Genomic DNA, 22,116 nt, shown 5'->3' with positions numbered 1-22,116 from the left:
GGGAATAATGAAAAAGAGGTAAGGATTTATTTTGCCTGATTTTCATTAGCTTTTAAAGGTTATTATTGTTATACTAGAAAATAAGGTATTTGCTTATATTATAATAATACAGAATGCTTTTAATTGTTTTAGAATAAGTAACATTATTTCCTTACTTAAAAGTAGATGAGCAAGACAAGGAGTATATTTGTAGTCTCTAAAAGTTATGTTTCTACAGACTGAATTAAGACCTGTATTTTTTGGGGGACAGGTGCAGTAGACTCAGGATCTTCTTCTTCCTCTTCGTCATCCAGCTTTGTGAATGGTGCTACCAGCAAAAATCTCCCAGCTGTCCAAACTGTTGCTCCAATGCCAGAGGATTCAGCTGAAAACATGAGGTAGACAAGTTTTAATTTCTATTAATAGTGATTATAATTTCTATTAATAGTGATTATAATTTTTCCTCCCACACTAACTGCATACATACAAATTAGAATAAATATTAAAAAATCAATATGTTTAGGTCATTTAAAATACATTATTGCACATATAAATGTAGTATAGTTGTTTTTATATACTTTTTCAGTACTAAAAATGTAAGTACTAAAATAACACTTCACTGAAAGTCTAACTTCTAAGAACTATGCCAGACACTAAAACTTCATTAAAAGTAATTTTTGTTTGACTGGCTTTTTACATTGCTTAATAACACTAAAAAGAATTGGAACACAAGTGCAACTTGGCAATGGAGCATTGGCAAGTGGAAAGAGGGACACAACCTCTTTGGAGCAAACAAAAGCCTTAGTTAAGCTGGAGAGGTTGAAACCAGACAAGTATTCATGCAGCTACCCAAGTGGTACACCAAATCTGAGTTAGTTTTGCAAAAAACACATGCCAGGGGTAGCTGATATTCCTCTTAACACTGACTAGCAGCCAGGAAAATGCCCTCTGAAAGTCCTATTAAATATCTTTGTATAATGGGTTATTATTTTGTAAAGCTGTTCAGTTGTGCCACAGCACATTTCAAAAGCACATTTTTGACCTTTTCAAGGTGTACACTTCTCTGCCCTGAAAAGCTGACAGGGCACTAAAGAGACATACTAAGGAGTTGCTAAGTGTCCCTTAGTTGGCTGACCACTTTGAGGTATGTTTATAAGAAGATTGGAGTGGAGACACTAAGCTAGCTAGCTCATGAGTAAGAGAAGTTAATTCCATAATCAACTAGAAAGGAAATAAACTTAAATCAAGGGCCCTAGGTAACCTGTATAAAAAGTGTTGGTGCTTCAGCAATTTAACACACACCTTCTTTTGCTGGTCCTATCTGATGAAGTGTCAGGTGAGTGGTGCAGGTGGAATCATAGCAATGGGTGCAGGCCCAGGCTGAAAGGATAAGGGCTGTTGGCTCCATTCCAAAAAGATGCAAGAGATCAATTAGAGAATTACCATTTCTATGGTGTTATATATTGCTTGACAGCATTACAAGGCAAGTTAATCAAACTGTGGCATAATTAAACCACTCCTTTTGCTTCTTCTTCATGTGTTAGGACAGTGATTCACTGAGGGTAAAATCTTTTAAAATTCAAAGTATACAAAAGTATATTGAAAATAAACTGGATCATTAATCAGTTTACTTTTTGGTTAATCTGCAAAATAAAGAATCTTGAATGTGGAAGGTCTTAAGAATTTATTTACCTTGAATGTCCAGAAGTTGAGAGGAAAAACATAATATATATTCTTTACAAAAAATCCTTAAAATCTCCTAGTACAGTAATGAAAATCAATTACATCAATCTCCACAAGGTGATTACAGGATGTGTTACAAAGTATAATAGATGTTAGAAACAGCTGTAGAATCCAACTGGTCTCCCTCCTCTTTTGCTCCTCTGTGTGTGTGTCTGCAGAAAAGGCAGTAGTTGGGCGTCCTTCCTTGAAACATTTTTAGGGGTTCTGTGTGTGTTTTTTTTCTTAACTTTGTTGGTTCTTTTTTAAACTGAAGAACCAGTCAGTTTTCAACACAGAAATACACCAGAGATATATAAAGGAAAAAGTTTTTTTTTTTTTTCTCTGTTTAAATATTAGTTTCCGTTCTTTGATATGCATTGTTAATCAGTGATAAACTATGGTCTCACATTTTCACAGAATACTATTCCCATTTGCCCATAAATAGATCCTTAATATACAAGATCCATCAGCTATCCTTTTGATAAAAAGTTGTTTACTAATAGCTCATCAAAGGTGTTGGTTAATAGCACATCACATCTCTCATATTGCTTGATTCTTAAATTAAAATTGATCATAATATAAAAACTTTTTTCAATTTTACATAAGGTTTTCAAAGTTATATGAACTCCAAAATTAGGCCTTTTGAACGAATTAAAGGTGAAAGCATAATTTTAAACATGGTTTAGAGATGTCTGGATTAATCTAGCAGGTGTTTTATCTCTAGCAGCAAAAGCTTGGGGTAGATTCATGTTTCAAATTACAAACTTTAAGCTAGTCACCTACATTTCAAATATAGTCAATAAAGACTTTATCAGAGTGCAACTCATTTCAACTAATCATCTACAAAAAAAGATGATTATATGAACCCCTCCTTTATAATATTCTAAAATCAATACCTGAATTTGAAATAGGAAAGCAGAACACTGAAAGAAAATTATCACTTGGAATTAATTAAAATAACTTAAGCTAATGAAGGAAAACTTCCTATGTGTTTATAATGTCAGCTTTATTTTTAAATGTAAGGGACCTTCATGTGATCTGAATTTAAAAGTCAACATTTTTTTAGTGTTTATAGATAGTAGATAAAGTGTAAAAATTATATGTTAGTTTTCATTCTCTGAGATTCGGTTAATAAATGTTACTTCTTCCTACAATTTTGCATTTAAATGCCCATCATATTTTGGTGCTGTAATTCAAGCACAAAGAAAACCCCCTCAGTCACCAGCAATCTGAAAAATAACAGCAAAAAACCTTGGTAGACCAGTATGTAATTTTGTTTCTATTTTGAAATAATAGTTCACTTCTTCAAGCTAGCAGGGTTTTAATCTTGGCATGAGAATTTCAGAAGGCACAAGTGTTATGCCCTGTCAGGTTTTAAAAGGAAAGAAGGACTGTTAAGGGCTACAATCCTTAGCACACTGCTGATTTGCAGCCTTGTATTTTTGCTAGGTTTGTATCCTCAAACAAAGGAATATTATTTCTAGTATTTAAAAAGCAAACAGAAGTCACAACACTTCTTGTCATTGTGTGAATAGAAATTAAGGAACACTCCATGCTTCAAAAAGTGTATAGTCTCAGCAGACAGTGAAGTGTAAATGCAAAGGTAGAGTTATTTACCTGAAATCACATTCCTTCAAGGTTGAAGAAAAGAATATTGATTTTCTTCATACCTGTGCTAAAATGCTTCCTCGTGCACTCCCTTGTCTAGGATTGCAATGGAAGATGTTATTGGAAAGCCTGAATAAAAAAGCAAGCTACTTGTGATTGTCTTGGGTCTTCTATCTTCGAGCTTTCAAAGTTATATAAAATGATGAGATGCATATAAACTGAGATAGGTGAAATAGACTTACACTTGAATATCTGATTTTATTATCATGTTTGAAAATGAGAATAAAAATTGTACTTGTTTTGGAGCATTCTGTAAAAGCTGTAGAATTTATGAGGCTGCCACACTGCTCGCTCTAACATAACATTTGCTTTTACTTAAAGCCATTTGAACACTATAGAAGTTTAATCAAATTATGATCATCTTCTTTTCTAAAGATACTTAGAGCAACTTTTAAAAACAGGTATGATGTGACATAAATTAACTTCTAGTACTAAGTGTTTTTCCAAACATTGTCTCTGTTTCTCCCCAGTATCACTGCAAAGCTTGAGAGAGCTTTAGAAAAGGTGGCCCCGCTCCTGCGAGAAATTTTTGTTGACTTTGCCCCTTTCCTGTCCCGAACATTGTTGGGAAGTCATGGACAAGAGCTGTTGATTGAAGGTACTGTTTCTGTTCTAAAATTATATTATTTTAACTATTAGTATTTTCATACGAACAGTGTTTTATTTTCACTAGACTGTTTTCAATAAATAAATGGATCTGTTGTTAATGTACTGTCATTTCCCATCCTTGCATTTAACTTCCTTTAAAGAATTCAGAAGTGGTAACTTCTGTACTCTTTTTTTCCCCCAAATCAAATGCTGTTTAAAGATATATCTTGCACCTTGGAATGCAAAAACATCTCTATAATTTGCTTTTTCTTCCTCAGAATAATTCTATTTGTATAAGTCTTTCAGCCTGACTTTGAGAAACTAATGAAAAATATAATTAAAAATTGTAATCAATTCCCGTGGAAGAAAGTAAATTGAAGACTATACTCCAACCTTATTGATATGTTCATCTAGATTTTTCAGGAACAGTATTTGCTCAGTTGAGTCAATTAATTTCACATGAGCAGATAAAGAATTGTCCCTAGAGGGGAATGAAAAGTGATGTTTTTTTAAAGAAAAGTATCCTTGAACACTTTCAAGGATTTTATGGGTCTTTATGTGTGGTCTTTACTACTTCATATTTACAAAATTTGGGCAAAACAATGAATCCTGCAAATTCAATCAAGTAAACTTTTTTCTTCCCAAATTGTTCTTACACATGCCATTGTTATTCAATGACAGGTTTACTATTGGACTCAATGATCTTACAGATCTTTTCCAATCTAAACAATTCAATGATTCTGGGATTCTATGAAAAAGTCTCATTAAGACAAAGCTTATAACATGTGAAGGTCTACACAGAAAAAACACAGCTTTGTGTTCAAATTACAACACTCCTTCTATTATACATATGTTTTATCTAAATACTCGTGTTCATTTTTTTTATGGGTTCAGTTATTATTCTCCACAACATTAGCCGTCTTCTGTTCTTAATGTCAGAAATATTTGCAGCTTGTAACTGAAATCTTCTGAATAGCCTTTGTCTTTTTTTGTCTAATTATTTTAAATAATATTATTTAATATTTAATAATTATTTAATTATGCCAAGGAATGGTAACTTAGTAATTCTCAGAAACTTCAAGGGTTTCACTTTTTACTTTATAGCTGTGAGTAAGTTGAATTTCTCAATGACACCTGAAGTTAATGTTCCAACATGCTCATTGAGAGCATTGAGATGGCTGCAGGATGTTTATCTCATTGCCTGTCCAGACAGAGACATGGATTTGTTGGCTGTAACTTTTTTCCAATGCTCGGTTGGTCTGCTGTTCCAAATTTTGTCCCACCTATGACTCAGCCATCCAATTCAGTCTCAAGAATAATTGTTTACTAACCAAACACCAAGTTTCAAAGTAAGAACTATCCTTCCCATCACATTTCCTTAATGTTTTGTCTAACCTTCTCTTCAGTCACTGTCTTGTTTCTAGTTTCTCAGAACTAGTCCTTTCTTCCCCAGATATTGAAATAGCAATCGGTAAATGAAAAAATCCAAACACAGCTTAGACTTTTACACTGTATGCATCAGGACTTGATTTTCTGTTTGCTTCCTCTAAAATTGTTTGGCCATATTTATTTTTTTTCACACAGAACTCAGCTGCATTATAGTAACTGTGTTCTTCTAATCTTTTCTTTCTTCACTGCCTCTATGAGACCCTTGATCTCAGCTAAGCTGAATTCTTGCCTACTTAACTGCCCTTTCAAAGGAAATTCTTAATTATCTCCTAGTCCAGTACCTCATTTAATTTATTAATCTGCTATCATTGTTTACTGGAAGCCAATAGCGGCCCTTGAAGTGTTTGAAATGGCTCTCCATGTAATGACTCTGCAAAACAGAGGGGTTTAGTGATGCGATTCAAGATATGTGAATGCATAGAATCCCTGTGGGGCTTTGATAAATTAAAGTTGCTTTTCTACTGGCAAGCAGTAATTAGCTTGACAGTTGTATAAGAAATGGTTTAATTAATTTCTTTATGTATAAAAGTTTTAGTTATGACAATTAAAAAGAAGCAAGTAAACTTTATTTAATCAAGTCTGAAGGTGCTGTTTTTCATATTGATCACCACAAAAGCATCTGTGGCATTCTATAAAGTGCATCCTTTTCTTCTGATTATTCAAGCCTGCAATATAAAAATACCTTCACACCTCTCGCTGTCTTTCAGAACCTTCATATGGTATGAAGCCTTTTCCCTATTAGATTGTGCTAAAACCTGAGCACCTTCAGGCGTCGTTGATGGCATGTGCTCTTTTTCTGGAGCTCTCTCTAGTGCTCTTGTGCATTCATGTGTGTTAGAATTGCTAAATCATTTCAGATTTGGTAAGAATATCCACAGTTTTGTAGATGACGTTTTGCATGCTGAAGAGAGCACAGAGAAAAAGGGAACAGAAAAAAATAAATAATAAAAAATCATTGTAATGCTTCTAAAACAGGTTAATTATGCAAACTTTTCAGGATATCTGATGCTTTGATATAGGTATCACTAATATATATTTGGAAATACAACTTAGTTATAATTTCACCTTTTTGTCTCAAACTTTTGGTGGAAAAATTGCAGTAATACAATACCACCTCATTATTAAGTTATCATAATTCTGTCCCATATTAGACTGGCTGATTTATTCTTTGAGGAAATTATATTTAACATCTAAGCAGTGACTTCTTAACTCTTGAATGGAATTGAAATGAACTCACTGCAGTCATCTGGTCAGTCTAGACCAAAAACTTGGACCACTCATACTCAAAATTGTTAATTTTTCATGTTTATTCATGTCAATTCCAAAATGTGACTGACAACAGAGGAGCTCTGTCAAGTAGCAATCAGACATTGCAAAACTTATATATCTTTGTTTAGTTATTGAAATACACTCATTTTTTTCCCCTTTTTTTCCACAACCTGTTCTTTCTTCAAAGGCATCTTACCATATTCCAAGTATTTCAACTTCCCAGAGTAAGTCTCCTCTGTAATAGGTTAAAAAGTACTGACTTTGAATCCAATGCAAATAGTTTCAGAGTATACCAAAGTCAGCCCAACACTACTGTGGTTCATCAACTAAAGTATTTTAATACCTCAGAGAACAGAAATTGCAAAGGTTAAATTTGTCCCTATAGGATCTAATTGGAAACAAACTTGCAATATGTGTAGGTCACATATTTAAGCTTAGCAATGCTGTTGTGGAGTTGCATTTAACACTTGCACAGATATCTTTTCAGTAACTCTGGTTCCCATATGGTCTGCAAATTCCCTCCATGTAAAGGGCATTACAACATTCTAGCATTTAGGTGAAAATGTTACAAGCAAGTGTAATCTGATATGTATCCAAAAGAAAAGTTATATCCTCTTTTTGTCAAGCACAGATGGGTAAAAGTATTTTCACTTCAGCTATCCTTGGTGTGTCCTGAACTTTTAGAATAGGTCCAAGATTGAAACATATTCACATAAAATGCTTTCCCTTCTCTTTAGTGAGATACCAAAAAAACGTTATCAATGCTTTTAATTTTCCTGTACCACTGCCTGGGTAGAAGGTCAGCCAGGTAACCCTTCTCCAGAAGAGCTCTTATTAATTCTTTGGCATGCATTTGATATGTTTCTGAATCATGTACAAGTCAGATAAAAGAGAAGATGTTTTTGTGCTGATAGCAGAGTTTGTTTCTCCTCATTAACTCACCACATGGCCCTGTGAAAATATTCAGCAGAAGTGGAGATGGAATTGTTTGCTGTGGCATTTGACAGGAAGCTTCTTGAAATAATTGAAAAATTGCCCAAAACATTCCGCAGGAAATGACAGATAGAACTTGGCTGCTAAATGATGCTACTTTAAAAGCTCCCAAAGACCACAAGTGTGGCATCACTCTGCCATCTACTAATGCTTGTACAATTTTTTTCTGGTTTCCTCAAACAATACCTAGTTTTGTAGTAGGAAGAACAGAGTGACCATTTTGCTGAGATACTGTAGAAGTCTGGAAAATCCTTAGACTTTTTGACTTTCTGGAACAGTATTTTGGTGCTTGCCTTTCTCTTAGAAACTTTTCAGAGCCTTTGTATTATTTTTGTGCTCATGAGCACAGTTGCTATATAGCAGATGGACTGAATGCAGAGCTTCATTTTCCTGTTTATATTGTTTGCGCATTCTTCCATATCACTCTGCCACGTCTGAAATATTTTTGTTTGTGTGTCCAGGCATGTTTTCTTTCAACTAATCAGACTTTTGCTAATTGCTTACCAGAATGTAGCACAGCATGTAACAACCATTCTGAAAAAAATTAATAAATTAACGTTAGCAAGCAAGAGAGAAAAGGAATAAAAATATCATGGTGTGATTTTAAATTTTTTGTTAACTGGAATTAACAGCACATAAGTAAAATGTGAAGCTATTAGCAGTGCTGTAATTTCCACAAGCCACTTTTTGGTCCTACTTTGGTATTTTTATTAGCAGTCTTGATTACAGTGCAGAATTGTTCCTGGCAAAGCCACCTGCTTAGACAGAGATACACAAAATAAGAAGCAAAGACATTCCACTGGAGAGATATGTTGAAAAAATTTGTGGAATAACCAAAACTCAAGAACATGCCAAATTTCAGCAGAGCTAAATGCTGGGTCCAATCTCTAGGGGGGAAGAATATAGGCTGTACCTAGAGGGCCGGAGATGCAGGACAAAGCCACTCAAAGCATGGAGCAATTGTTAGCTCAGTGCTGAAACACCAGTATTTGGATGCTTAGGAAGAACAGATAAGGATGTGATTTCATTCTGTGCACAACTTCTGTAAAACTCCTGTCATCTGGTTCTGTAGTCAGCATTTCTAGACTGATTTGCACACACTGCAGAAGGAATGAAAGAGCTGGGCACAAGAGTGACTGATGGATGAGAGATAAACTTCATGAAGTCCAATGTAAGGAGCTTGATTGGTTCGATGTACCAAAGAGAAGAGAGAAATTATTTAAATACTACAGGACATCTTAGTCTTTACCAAAAGAGTACCTAACAAGGGTAAAAAACATTGGAAAACATGTTACTTGTAGTCTCTGTGACTTTTAAACATTATTTCTAAATAAAGGCTTCAATCCAGCTTCTCAGCTGAACAACGTCATGTATTTGATGAATGGTTTTGAAGGTTATTTTTAGCTTTGGAGCTTGTGAATCCCCATTTCCTCTGTGCCATACCCTGCAAGGAGTGAATAGTCTGCATTTACTTTTATTTGCTCTCACATTGCTATCACTGCATTTGTTCACATGGTCATAGACAGCTGTACTTCAGTGTCAGCTACCCACCTGCAGGGATCCATAAAAAAAGTGGGTTTTCCTTCTTCTGCAGTAGACTGCATCTCAACTGCAAATGCAGTCAAGAATATATCATCTTCCCATCAGGCATCAAAGATGATCAGTGTTCAAGTCACTGTATGAAATAAGCCTTTTTTATGTGTTGGTTTTTTGTGTGTGTATAGATATATAAACTGTTTTTTTTAAATTATTTTTTAGTTTAGAAGTTCTTTAATCATTACCTTGAAGCTTATTTTAGCATGAGACGTTTTCTCCTTTCTCTGCATGATGAAGTTTGTCTGTACAGACAAGCCTCATATAAGGCTTGAGCCAGCTAAAGTGTGGTCCCAGACTTCAGAGAGCCCTTGCAAGTGTATGAATGCATAGCTATACATACACTTCAATGTGATTTCTTGAGGATATGAGACTTGTCTAGCTTCAGCCAACTTAAAGGTAGATGCTTGAAAGATGCTACTTTTATACAATATTCACAAATATAGGTATCTGTTTAAATAAAAGATACTGTATAATGTTTTGGCTGAAGCAGAAGTTATTCTTAATCAGCTTCAATATTTACTCTGCACTGTCATTTGGGGTTTGACATCATCATGTAGTGAATACATGGAAAAATGAAAAGTAACACAGAAATCCCATCTGGCTCATTTGCTGTTGTGTGACGTACTGTGTTGTACAATACTCTGGACATTGCAGCGTAAGGAACAGGAAAGCAATTGACAAAGGAGGACTGAGAGACAGAGGGAGCAGTGGGAACTCAATCCTATTTGACATCAGAGAATCTGTGTTAGAAATCAAGTTGAATGTTAAAAATGTTTCTGTGACGACGTCAGGCAAGTTTCATTTGCAGTGTGTCTCACTGTACATGATCTCAGTTCAGTCAGGATCAGGGATCTTATGGATTGTTTGGTTTGTACTGAGGCTGGAACTCTGAATTGGTTTTTCAGGCTAAGGAGTTAATAATGTATTTATCCTCTTCCAAGCCACCTCCCACTCCATTCTTTCCATGTGCCCTGCGTGTCTAATAAGAGGTGATGCTGCTGGCTCAGCACAGTGCTCTTAAAGCCAGTGAATTGCCTGACCCAATCTTCTGGAAGACAGAAGCCTTCGTTAGTTGTAGTAGGATTCCTATTCATAGATTTCTTTTTATCTTTCATGGTAAACACTTGCAAAAAGATCCCAGTGAAATCTCACTACTGTCTGAAAACAAGCCCTGTTTAGATAATGAGCTTGGAACAATAATGAGCTACAGATAATGCTTTTCTTCAGTAAGTTTAGAAGTATCCATCATCGCTAGCAGTATATTGAATAATTATATTGTTACAAACTTTGAGTGTTGATCTGCACTCTGAGGATTTTTTTTAATGTATTTTCATTTTTTATTTTTTACTTTATTAATTTCTTCAAGTAATTTGCAAGATTTGGTTTTCACCGTGAAGAAAACAATAGCTAATTTTGAAATAGGGCACAATACCCCTTGAAATCCTACAATGGATGTAATTTAAAATGCTGATTGAAATCCTGCCTGCACATGATGTAATCCCTTAATAAACAAGAAAAACAAAACTTGAATTTCAAACTGCTATTTACAGTCTTGTAAGAAATTTGTTGTAAGAAATATTCTATTATTAGCTCTTAGTGTCTTACTGAAGGCTTCACAGTCTTACTGAAAGGCTCCACCGTGTGCTCATGTTTCTGCAAATGCTTTGGCACTGAAAGTGTTTCTTACTAAAAAACATTGATGAGTCAGATACACTTGGAGGCAGAAAACAACAGCAGTTTTTCAGAAATCTGTATGGTAGGAACAAAGAAATTCCGAATGGTTAAATGGATATTCAAACCTGCCTATTTATTTACATGTCCTTCAGCAGAGTCAAGGTTTAAAGCTTTGCATCTCCCCTGGATTTTAGAATATGCTACTGATGACAAGACAGGTTTCAATACTGGCATTCAGAGGAGGAGCTGAAGAGCAGGTGCCACAGCAAAAGTTCTTGTGTTCAGAAGTGTGTTCTGAACAGATGTTTAACATGGCAGGAAACATTACAGGTCAGAGATCTAGATAGCAACTAGGAAATGTGTAGCATCTGGCACCTTTTTGAAAGTAAACCTGCCAATAATTAATTACTCATATGGGCCACTCTATCCCTGTTTAAGGAATTGGACACTTACTAAGATGTATTAGACTATGTAACAAAGGTTAACTGCTCATGGCCTCTCTTTTGTCTTTAACTTGTGTGGTCCCAGTGTAACTTAAGGGTAGAAATTGTTGTTGGCACTCAGATGATTTGTTCTTGATTATATTATCATTGTCACATTAATTCATAATAAAGATATCTTTATGATCCAAAATGAAAGGAATTCCCATTAGGCACAAATTGGGATGGTTCTCTTGGTTTGCCAGTGAAGAAAAAGTGACAGAGAATGTGAGACTAATTGTAAAGCTTAGCATCGAATATATATATTTAAAAAGAAAGGATTAAGACAGTGCAGCAATAAATATATATATATATATATACACATGCCCTCTGGACAGCAAAATCCAGTGACAGTGTAAACTAGTCAGGCTTGCTAGAAAGGCAACGTGAACGTTATCCTTGAAGATACAGATCCATTAGATGTTCAAAGTTACTAGATTACTGTTGAAAGTTCTACTATAAAAAATTTATTATTAGAAACCAAACAATTCCAGCTGAGGTTCTTTTGAAGAACTTAAAGAAATGCAAAAAATATTAGACCCTCTAAAGACCAAGAAAAGGAGTTGTTTGTGGTCCTCAGGTCACGCTTACCCTCAGCAGTATTGGGTACTTTCTCACAAGTTTCTTTACAAGGTAGGAGCCTGTATTCCAGTTGCAAGCCATAAGGCCTACAAAGGACTAGTCTTCTTGCCTTAAAACTCTAGAAGAATACCCTCTCTGACTACTTCATATTCCTTCTTTGTCCTAATACCATAGAGGTCAGATGTCCCTCTGTCTTCCTTCATGTTCCAGCTTTCAACTTTCATGGAATATAGTTTTCCATTTTCCCTTTCGTTTGTTGGGTTTTTTTTTGTTGTTTTTTTTTTTGTAAGTTGGCCTACTACTATGAAAACAGTAGCAATAGATCCATTTAATATTATTTCAAGGAAATAACTTTTTTAAGGTTCTTCAGAAAGTTAACGTGTACAGACACTACCATAACATAGCCTGTAGGTGTACTCATGCTACCAGGTATACAGCAGTGCTGCAGGGTAACAGTGGACTAAGTTGTACATTTTTTTTTTTTAGAACAGCCATCTTTTCCCCTTTATTATTTTCTCCAGGTCCAAAGAAAAACGAGGTGGTATGGCAAAAAGGTATTCAGTATCTACAGGATGTTCATGCTGTGACTGAAGCTCCCCACAGGCAGAGGTTCTCAGGTTCTTGTTCCACTTAATTCATCATTCAGAACTCAGCAGGGGTCTCTGCCTGATTTTGGACTTGAAACAGTTAGGCTGGTATTTGCCCCACCCTTTGTCCTCTAAAGGCTTAAAAAATGGAATCAATCTACTTTATTATCCCAGCAGTATTTTCCAGAGAGCTACCTTACTGTGATAAACTATAGAGTGCAAATAACATCTCTGTATCAGATTTTGGCCTGAAAGATGTATTTCTCATGAGGCATGGTCTAATAATCCTTTTTTGTGTAGCCTGAGCTCTATGTTCAAGTTCTTTACAAAACTAATCTCATTAGGGCTGGTCACAGTTCCTCCTTCTATATTCCTTAACTCTGTGTCTACTTACCACCTACTCTTATGACCCAGACTGAAATCTTTTAATCAGTGACCAAATTTACAAAACTCCCTTACTTGTCCTGATGATTTACAGCTCATCCCATTGGATATGGATGTACTTGTTTCCATGCCTTCAAGGCATAAATAAAGAATATTCCACAGAAACTCTTGGATCAATCAACTCAAGAAAATACTACACTTGGATCTTAAAAACATACCTGTTTAAAGAGCCCTTTGGTTTTGATTTTTTTAAAAAAATGTTAATGATATCATAACTGTTAATGACACATTCAAACTTGATTTATCTAGATGTTAAAAGACTCCCTCCAGACCTGGGATAATTTTTGCAAGGGCTAGGAGAATGTAAGTTTACTGTGTTTAGTCTAACTCTATATTAAAATGTACCTCCTCCAAAAAACCAAACCTGCTGAACATATATTGCCTTATATCATGTCTTATTTTTGTCAGTTGGTATGTGGCATTTAATGATCCAATCTTTTTACACTAATATTGGCATTGTCTGTGGAGATTTTCTTGCAGCGGGAAACCCTCATGCTGAAAGAACTTGTCAGACAACAGAGATAGTTGTGATATGTCAAATTAAGATGGCAAAGTGATTTCGAAGCAGGTCTATGGAGAGCTCATAACAATGTTACTGTCAAGTAAATAAAGGAAACTGAAACACAAGAAACACAAGTTATTTCAAGATTTTAGTGACTGTGGTACAGTTCTGTGTTTTGAGAGACACAGTTTTGGAACAATTACCATTTCTCAGTAGGGCTTCTGGATAGGAGCATGAACTGATGGCTGCCACCTAAGGTCAGCAAAGTTCAGAGTGGAAATGGAGATTGATTTTTTTTTTTTCTTTTTACCAAATTCTCATAAAACAATTGCCATCTAAACAAAAATATTAGTTGACCAACAGTTTGCTCAGCAGGGGTAGTGGATTTTATTTTATAGATTAAGTGATCTCCTTCTCGTTTGATGAATGAGAATTTGTGCATCCCATTAACAGTAACGGAAAATTGACAACAATTCCATACATTGGTATAAGGCTAGACTCTTCAGAGTGATGTGGCACCAGCACCAGTTTTGTCAATATCATTACAGTTCACGGAATCACAGAAAAAATGCTGTGATTTTAAAAAGTAAATCATTAATACGCTTTAATAAATCTCCTCACTGTGAGTGTGCTCTCCAGGGTTTTTACCATTCTGTGTTTCCATCTGGATGTTTTATAGTCCTCATTTAGATTCCTTTTTAGTAAATGCAGTGGTGAAGAAGTCTAGGTTTTCTTACTTTAATAAACTAATTCAAGAAGTATTACATAACATTCTTATTATTTTAAATATTATCCTCATATTGAGATCTGGTTTATTTTGGAAATGTAACTAAAAGGATTTAATAATTTGAGTTGGGTTTGAACAGATCAAGATCTGTTTTTTTGTTGACCTCTCAGTGTTTCCTTGAGGTATTCTTCTTAACATGTGAGTTCTAAAGATTCCTGATATTGTAAAGGTATTTAATTTGATAACCTGGATGATACCAGATAAAAAGACTATTGCATGTGTTGTGTGATGTCTTTCACCATAATAAAAGGTCCTATAAGAAGTATAACTGTCTTGATCACCTACAAAAGCAGTGAGTCAAATTCACATTCATCATATTTTCCCATGTCACTGTTCTGCTCTGTAAAGGAGACCTACCCATACAAAGGATGGTCTGAAGTACTAATGCAGCCATGCATCACAGCCCTAGAGTTGATGGTAACATTGTCTTCTGCCAGTCAAGGCTGCTGAAGGGAATTGTTAAATCCCTAACCCTCGTTTTGTTATTTTAGGAAGTTATGTTCTTTAAGAACAGTGTTTCCTTTCATCTAGTAGAAGTGAAGTTGTAATTGTTTTGCAACATGGCTGTGATTTCCATCTGCAGACTTTCTGCAATTCCTGAATATTTGCCAGCCTTTGCTTTTCATAAATTAAGACCATTAGTGTAATTTAAATGTCTACAAAATATGTGACACATGTATGGTTCTAAAACCAATTCTGAGTGTAATTTTGCTAAACATTACATTATGCTTATTACTCGTCTTACTTTTTTCTTACTAATAATTGCTTTGCTTGGAGTAAAAATATCTGTAATTTCAGTTAATAGTTTTGCATACTTAGCATTACTTTCAAACTTTTCACCTATCTTTGGATTTCCCCTCTATTTCCCCTTTTCAAATCTGTAGTGAACTCAATGGCAACTTGAAAATTGATTAAAAGTATCAATTTGAATCTTCATTTCTCTGAATGACAACATATGGCTGAGAACAAATAATGAGATGCGAACTATCCAAGTTATTTTAATTAATGGTCAAAAAGGAAATGCTAGGTTTATTTATTTGATTCTAAGTTGGATTTAGCAAAATATTTCAAGAAAACATTCACTGTAAGATTTTGCTGGTTGAAGAAAGGCATTGTGCAAGAACAAACTTGAGGAACTCTCATTTCCAACTAAAACATCACCATCACTTTTTTCCTGGTACTGTCACAGCAAAACCTGCTTTCATTTCTGTCACTAGCATGAACTGTCCTTGAAACTTCATTGTTCCATTCCTAACAAATGTTGAACAGAGTATAAGGGTCAGTCTATCAGAAATTAAGACACAATTTGTGTGGTAATTACTGGTGGAAAACTCCTCCTCTGTCTCTTGGCACAGAAGGATTATGGGGAGAGACAGTGTGGTATGAGTTATCAGTAATTATAGGGAACTATTTGAAACAATGCAGTTTTGTTTAAAGTACATAGAAGACTTTATTGGTAGGAAAGAGAAAATAATTGACCTTACAAAAATACAAGTTAGAAAGGAGAATTCTAGAATTTTCTTATTGTTTTTGTCTACTTTTAGGACTTTATGCTCATTTCTAAGTGCTAATATCATGTCATAAGCATTTTTTCTATAGGAAGCTACTATAGTTTTGATGACATGATGTCATCAAATAGGAGCAATAAAGGCAATAAAGTTTTCTCTGTGAACTGGGTTGAACGGATTAAACTTTCTCAAGCTTTTTATTTAGCAAGACTTGAGACTTCCAGATAAGTGGAAGCTATTGAGTGAAAGATTTCTGCAGGCTCTAAAGTATACTCAATTGCACTTTTTTTCTAAGTTGAATATAAGATATAGAATCATTTCACTTTTGGTTTTGCTAATATTACAATTGATTCCAGTTCCAGTAAGGGTTTAAATTGACACAAAGTAAAATCATTGAAAGAAAATGCAGGCAAACCTTGATAAAGACCAGATGAAATTGTGGTGGTATTCAGTTAGACTCATACACACATTGTATTAATAATAATAAAAAGAAGTTCAAAACCATGATCTTATTTCATAAGTTTTTTTTTTTCAAAATTGATTTTATCAGCCTACATTGTATTTCTTCAAAATAGAAATTCACACTGACTAGTTCAGCATGGTGACTTCAAGGTTTTGAACCCATGACTTTATTAATGCCACAGGCATGACTAAAATAGTATCATTGAAATAAATCTTTTTTTTAGACATTAATAAGTCATAGTGAAAAGAAATAATTAGCATATCCTTGGGCCAGCAGAAGAACACTGAAGAAGTAGTCAAGTAAACCAGAGCATTTCAAGTAATTGCCAGGCATACATCATTTATTCCAGATTAGCTAAGGTCATGCACTTGATGCTCCCAGTTTTGCATCCTATATGTGGTCATTGTTGCCATCAATTGCTGAATTTTGATGACTATATTTAATGGACTGAGAACAGACCATGAAGGAAAGCACTAAGAACAGCAAATACAAGGAGCACGTACTCCATTCAGTTCAACAGTGACCTTTTTAACCTTACTGTATGCAGGAAATACCCACTTGTATTTTAGAAATTACATTAGCTTCCTTAATGACATTTGATACAGATGGTATAGGAAGAATTTATCTGCAGCTGAAAAATGCAACAACAGTTTTAGTTTGAATTACAAATACTTTTTTTCATTGGAGTTAAGGGGCGAAGGGGGGGGAAGAGAACTGAAAGTAGATTTGTGTGCTTTCTTCAATCAGAGAAGACATTCTTTTTCAAAGCTTGCTATCGTTTTTGTTTCTCATTATGTTAAAACTAATAACATTTTGCACACCCTAAACATCTCTACCAAATCCTACAAAATGTTAAAGGGGAAGAATAAATGCAGTGGTTAGTGCATTTGGGACTTAGGAAACTGATCTTCATTTGTATTCATGCTACAAATTCTATCTTTGATTTTATGAAGATACATCAAGCAATCTGTGTCTTCTTTTCTGTCTGTAAAATGGTAACAGAACATTTTTTACTTCCTTTTTTATTTTTATATGTTAGAATATATGCTGTCTGCTGAAGGAAATTTAGTGTCTGTAACAAGCCAAAAGCAGTGAGGCAATTCACTCAAGTTGGACTTCCTAGGACAGAGGATCATGCAAATTTAAAAACCAAGAGAGTATTAAAATTATCTTTTTTCTGGTCCAAAATTTGAGATATGGTGATCCTTCCTTAGCTTACTCCGACAGCTTTTGATTAGGTGGCATCTTCATAAACCAGAGATTGCAGTCTGACAGTTTTTCCTAACAGACAGAAATGGATCTGTCCTCCATTAGGTCTGATCTGTTTTTATCATTCTCTACTATTGACTCCATAACAGCTCTGACAGTGAACTCTGAAGATTAATTGTGTTTTGTGTAACAGAAAAAAAAATAAAAATAAAAATCTTTCTTCATTTCAAATCTTAACTGAATAAGCAAAAATGGGAAGAATCACAAGGGACACAAAAATAGAGCCCTTGACAGCTAGGAAGGAGGAAATGGAGCATATAATGCAGGGCACACACTTTCCCTCATATTATTTGAGAGAAAGGGGTCCCTGAAGTGGGAGTAGGAGAAGATAAGCATGAAACTTATAACGTGAAATGGTGGCCCTGCAATGAATGCTTTCCATTTCTGTATTTTTGCTTCAAGGAATGTATGGTATGAATACTTAAAAGGTGAATAGAAAGCATTTCTTTTTCCATTTCTTTCTTTCCACCCATCAAGACACATGGGATTCCCCATTTTCTGTCATGGCTAGTCCTGGTTTTGCTTATTTATAATTAGAGTGCTACACACTTAATTTCTACTGTACACTGAGACCTCTGTGACAGCTATTCCTTGCATCCATCTTTGACACCAAGAACTTTTTTTAGGCTTTCCTGTCTGCTTTGTAATTTCACGTGTGAAAAGTGCTGCAGTCTTTAAGATATTTGTTTCTTTTTGACATGAAAATAGGACTCTTAGAATTTTTTTAGTACTACTACGTATGAGAGGTGTTAATGACTGTTATCAATGGTTTGTCTCCTCAGCAGGCAGTTGCAGAGCTGGCTACAACTAATGGGTGTGCTGATGTGCTAACCAGATGTCAGTTCTGTATCCTCTTGCTTTTAATGAATTTCAGCAAAATCACTTCAATTCACCTTTTCAGTGCTAGAATGCTACATCCAAGCTTATAGTTGATTAGGTGTGGTATACAGAAATTATCAAGTAATGTTCAGACAAACAGAAAAAAGCCAGGTTTTAGGTCAGACAAATACTTTACTGAAGCCTGTAGAATCATCAGACTGTTAACAAGTATAGAAAAATTATTATTATTGTAAATAGGAAATTGTGCACTAAGGTAATTATGATCTCATTCAAATAGATTATTCTGATTTATTATGTATACAGCATTTGTGTCATTAGGACTAGATTATAATTGTTACCTGGCTGATAACCATGAGTACTAATCCTAGCTTTATGCCATTTAAGGCATGTTTGTCTTGTTCCACTTTCCAAACTTTTTTTCACATTGTTTGAAGCTACACACTCAGCATAAGTATCACCAATTGTATTTGAAAGTTAAGAACTTTGAATTTAGTTAATTAACAAGGAAATATTCCTTATGTATTTATCTTTAAAGCATATATTTTGCACCAAGTTTTCTCTTCTTTTTGGAAACCTGGTGAAGATACAAAGAAATTACTGCTGATGCACGAATATTTGTTATGTAATTTAATTAGTTTATTTTGCATAACTGTGTATGTTGCTTATTCTGGATACCTCTAGCTTTTTGATTTAAAATCAGAAGGTAAAGATGTACAAATTTTGAAGACTGTATCATAGAAATATGTTTCTAAAAGCATTATTTTGCCTTGCTTAATACACTTGTGGTCTGATTTTGAATGGTGAGTGTGGGGGAGAAAATATATATATTTTTTTTTTAGTTTTACAGAATATGAGATGGATTCATAATAAACCAGATAATAATTCTCTATGAAATATTTTATCTGTGCTACCTCCATTGGCTTACTTGTAGAGTTGAGTCTCCTGTTTGGAGTTTTTTTGTCAGCTTTCAAACACTGGAAGTAGCCTGCAGGTGATAAGTATCCCATTAATCTTTCTGATCGTCTAGCACTTGAGCATGAGAATAGCTGATCAATTACAGCAGTTGTCTCCCTAAATGAGCTTTGCACATCTGCCTCTTATTTCATTAGTTAACTGTCTGCCCATATATCTGATAGAATGGAATCCTAGTGGCTTCTTATAGCTTGTTCTGTGTTGCTATACAATAAGGATGGGGTTGTTAGCAAAATGGGCACAAAAGGGTATTTATTTGCTACCTGCAATAAATATACGTGCTATTGTGTAGGAGTGCTTTGTCTCTAATCACTGTTTGTAGAAACCTACTTAGAGCACAGTGGTTTGCTTTTCAGCTTTCTATTTAGTCCCTAGTTGTAAGCTTTATATTTGTGAATTAATAATTTTTACAACACAATAGAAGTGTTCTCATGCCCTGAACCACTGTATCAATGCCTGTATGATGTTAGATAACAGAAGGTACCATATATAGTTAGCAGTAAAGTCTGATTTCCTCCTTGTCTCTTTACAATGTATCTTTCAAATACTGAGATATTATATCCTTCTCTCAGAAGGTAAATTTGCTGCAAACAAGTATTTACACTAGTGGTAATGTTATTAAGTGTTGATTATTTAAATTAAGTAGAAAACCGTGAGTAACAGTTACACTGCATAATTGAGGGTTTGTTTTGAGAAGCATGGCCTACAAACTAGGGATTATATTTTAATAAAAATAAGATTTTGCATGAATGCTTTTTTCATTGATACTCAAGCTTTCAATTACAGGAACTACCATATGAAAATCAAAATAATTTCTAAGCAGAGGCCTTATTCTCTACCTGTTGATATTTTATCAGTTTATTCTTAAGAAGTTCCAGGATTTAGTATTGAAAGGTTGTTTTCGTATGTTTATCATATATTAAATTGCTTTGGATTCTATAGATTGATAGCTATTTATTTAGCTAAATAGTGAAATAAGCTAAACACCAGAAAGACTCAATTGAAAAACATTCTGTTCTGAACCTGGTATAGATTATTCTGTGTGATTTTTTTTATGCTTTCAGAACAATTAAATACGTTTAAATCTGAAGTTCTCAGACAGTTGTGCCTGAAGCTTGTTTTAGTGAATCAGTGATAAAAAAATATACATTACAGGTATTTCATGAACCTTCTGAAACCGTGGAACTATAATGACTAAATTCCACCAATGTTTTAAATTAATTTTTTACCATTTATTGTAGGTCTGGTTTGTATGAAGTCGAGTACTTCAGTGGTTGAACTTGTTATGCTGCTGTGTTCACAGGTAAGATTTTCCTTGCTTTTCATAGTATTATTTTCTTTGCATAGTGCTGGGTTGCTGGCACCCTGAGAATTATATCTTGTTCTTTGTTTCATTTCAGTTTAAGAAAATATAAATTAATCCCTTCTGGTAGCATGTAATTTGTAGGTTTATTTTTCTTATACATTCCATAGTTTCTCTGTATTCACAAGGTATTCAATGTATATTAGTGTTTGTTTAGTAAAAGTTTCTGAATGCACATTATGCATTTTCTTCTGTGTATTAATTCTCTTTCAAGCCAGTTCTTATTTAGAATACATAAATACGATACTGTTGTCATAATTTTATTTTGAAATCTGTCTTTGAATTACTATTTTTTTTAAGCCTTTGTGATGACTTTAATACCTTTCATATACATGATATAATGGATAATTTATGTAGCTGTCAGTATATAAAAAGCAGAGGTTTAGGTAGTCCTCAAGAACTGACAGAAGCAGAGTATTTCTATTTTAAAAATGCTGTGGTTAATTATTGGTTTCTTAGCATAGCAGTAATGGGTTTCTCAGAAATCTGAACCAATTAACATTTTTAATTGCTTTCACAAGTAAAATATGCAAAACTAAAGTTATTAATTTTACTATTTGGATTGTTTATATCTCAATTTTATATTTATTTGATTTCATAGAAGTGTTATTTGCTAATTTCATATATATAGTATTTTACTTTCAACTGCCAGTAGTAAGTTAACAACAAATATAGAATTTTGCTCATTCTGTAAAATACAAGAAAAATATGATGACCTAAAAAATCCAAATAACAAGTTTCTGCACTTCTCTAAAGACTTATTAACAGTGTTTCATTTACCAAGTCCCCCACAGATTTATAACACCAGTTAAACTCAAACCACCTTAGTATATAAAATGCCTGGGTTAACTTGTTATATTTTCACCAGGAAAGTAACTTCTTTGTAGCTTTACTTCAATAACATGCACCAAAATGCAATGAAAAAAAAAAAAATCAGTTTATAGAGGTAATTGAAATGAAGATCTAATTCTGAGAAATCTATCTGAAAAGAATTAACATTTACAACTGATTTTGGGGGAGTGGGTTCCAACTTACCTGCTGTTTGCTAGTCCATAGGCTACATTTCTTCAAGCTGGTGTCATAAGGAAATCATTAGCTCTTGTTTTCCTTTTTTTTTTTTTAATCTTCCTTTTTTTTTTTTTTTTTTTTTCCTTCCTGTCTTAGCCAGGGTGGATATTGGTTAGGAAAAAGTAAAAGAAAAATACATCCCTGGCAGGAATACTCAGTAGGGTTTGAACTTCAAACCCTCTCCAGCAGGGCACTTGAAAAATTTGTTACCTAATTGTGAAGTCCTGGGTTCCAGGAAAATTCCAAAAGATCCATTAAGGCTTTTGAGCTCTACGTTGAAGTCATGCAACTTTCCCTTCCCACCCGACCCCCTC

The 22,116-nt window shown here is 34.3% G+C and overlaps 1 protein-coding gene across 1 annotated transcript in view; it reads left to right on the top strand.

Moving 5' to 3' along the window:
* NBEA (neurobeachin) overlaps positions 1 to 22,116 on the top strand; it is a 516,495-nt gene that overhangs the window by 213,280 nt on the left and 281,099 nt on the right. Inside the window, exons 35-37 of the mRNA XM_009998372.1 lie at positions 251 to 377; positions 3,840 to 3,967; positions 20,613 to 20,674. Coding sequence (XP_009996674.1) covers positions 251 to 377; positions 3,840 to 3,967; positions 20,613 to 20,674 — 317 coding nt within the window. The remainder of the gene's footprint in view (positions 1 to 250; positions 378 to 3,839; positions 3,968 to 20,612; positions 20,675 to 22,116) is intronic.

Source organism: Chaetura pelagica, unplaced genomic scaffold (assembly GCF_000747805.2).
Source record: "Chaetura pelagica isolate M959 unplaced genomic scaffold, ChaPel_1.0 scaffold105, whole genome shotgun sequence".
Lineage (NCBI taxonomy): Eukaryota > Metazoa > Chordata > Aves > Apodiformes > Apodidae > Chaetura > Chaetura pelagica.
The sequence above is the reverse complement of the archived record's forward strand: the minus strand, read 5'-3'. Positions and strand labels throughout refer to the sequence as shown.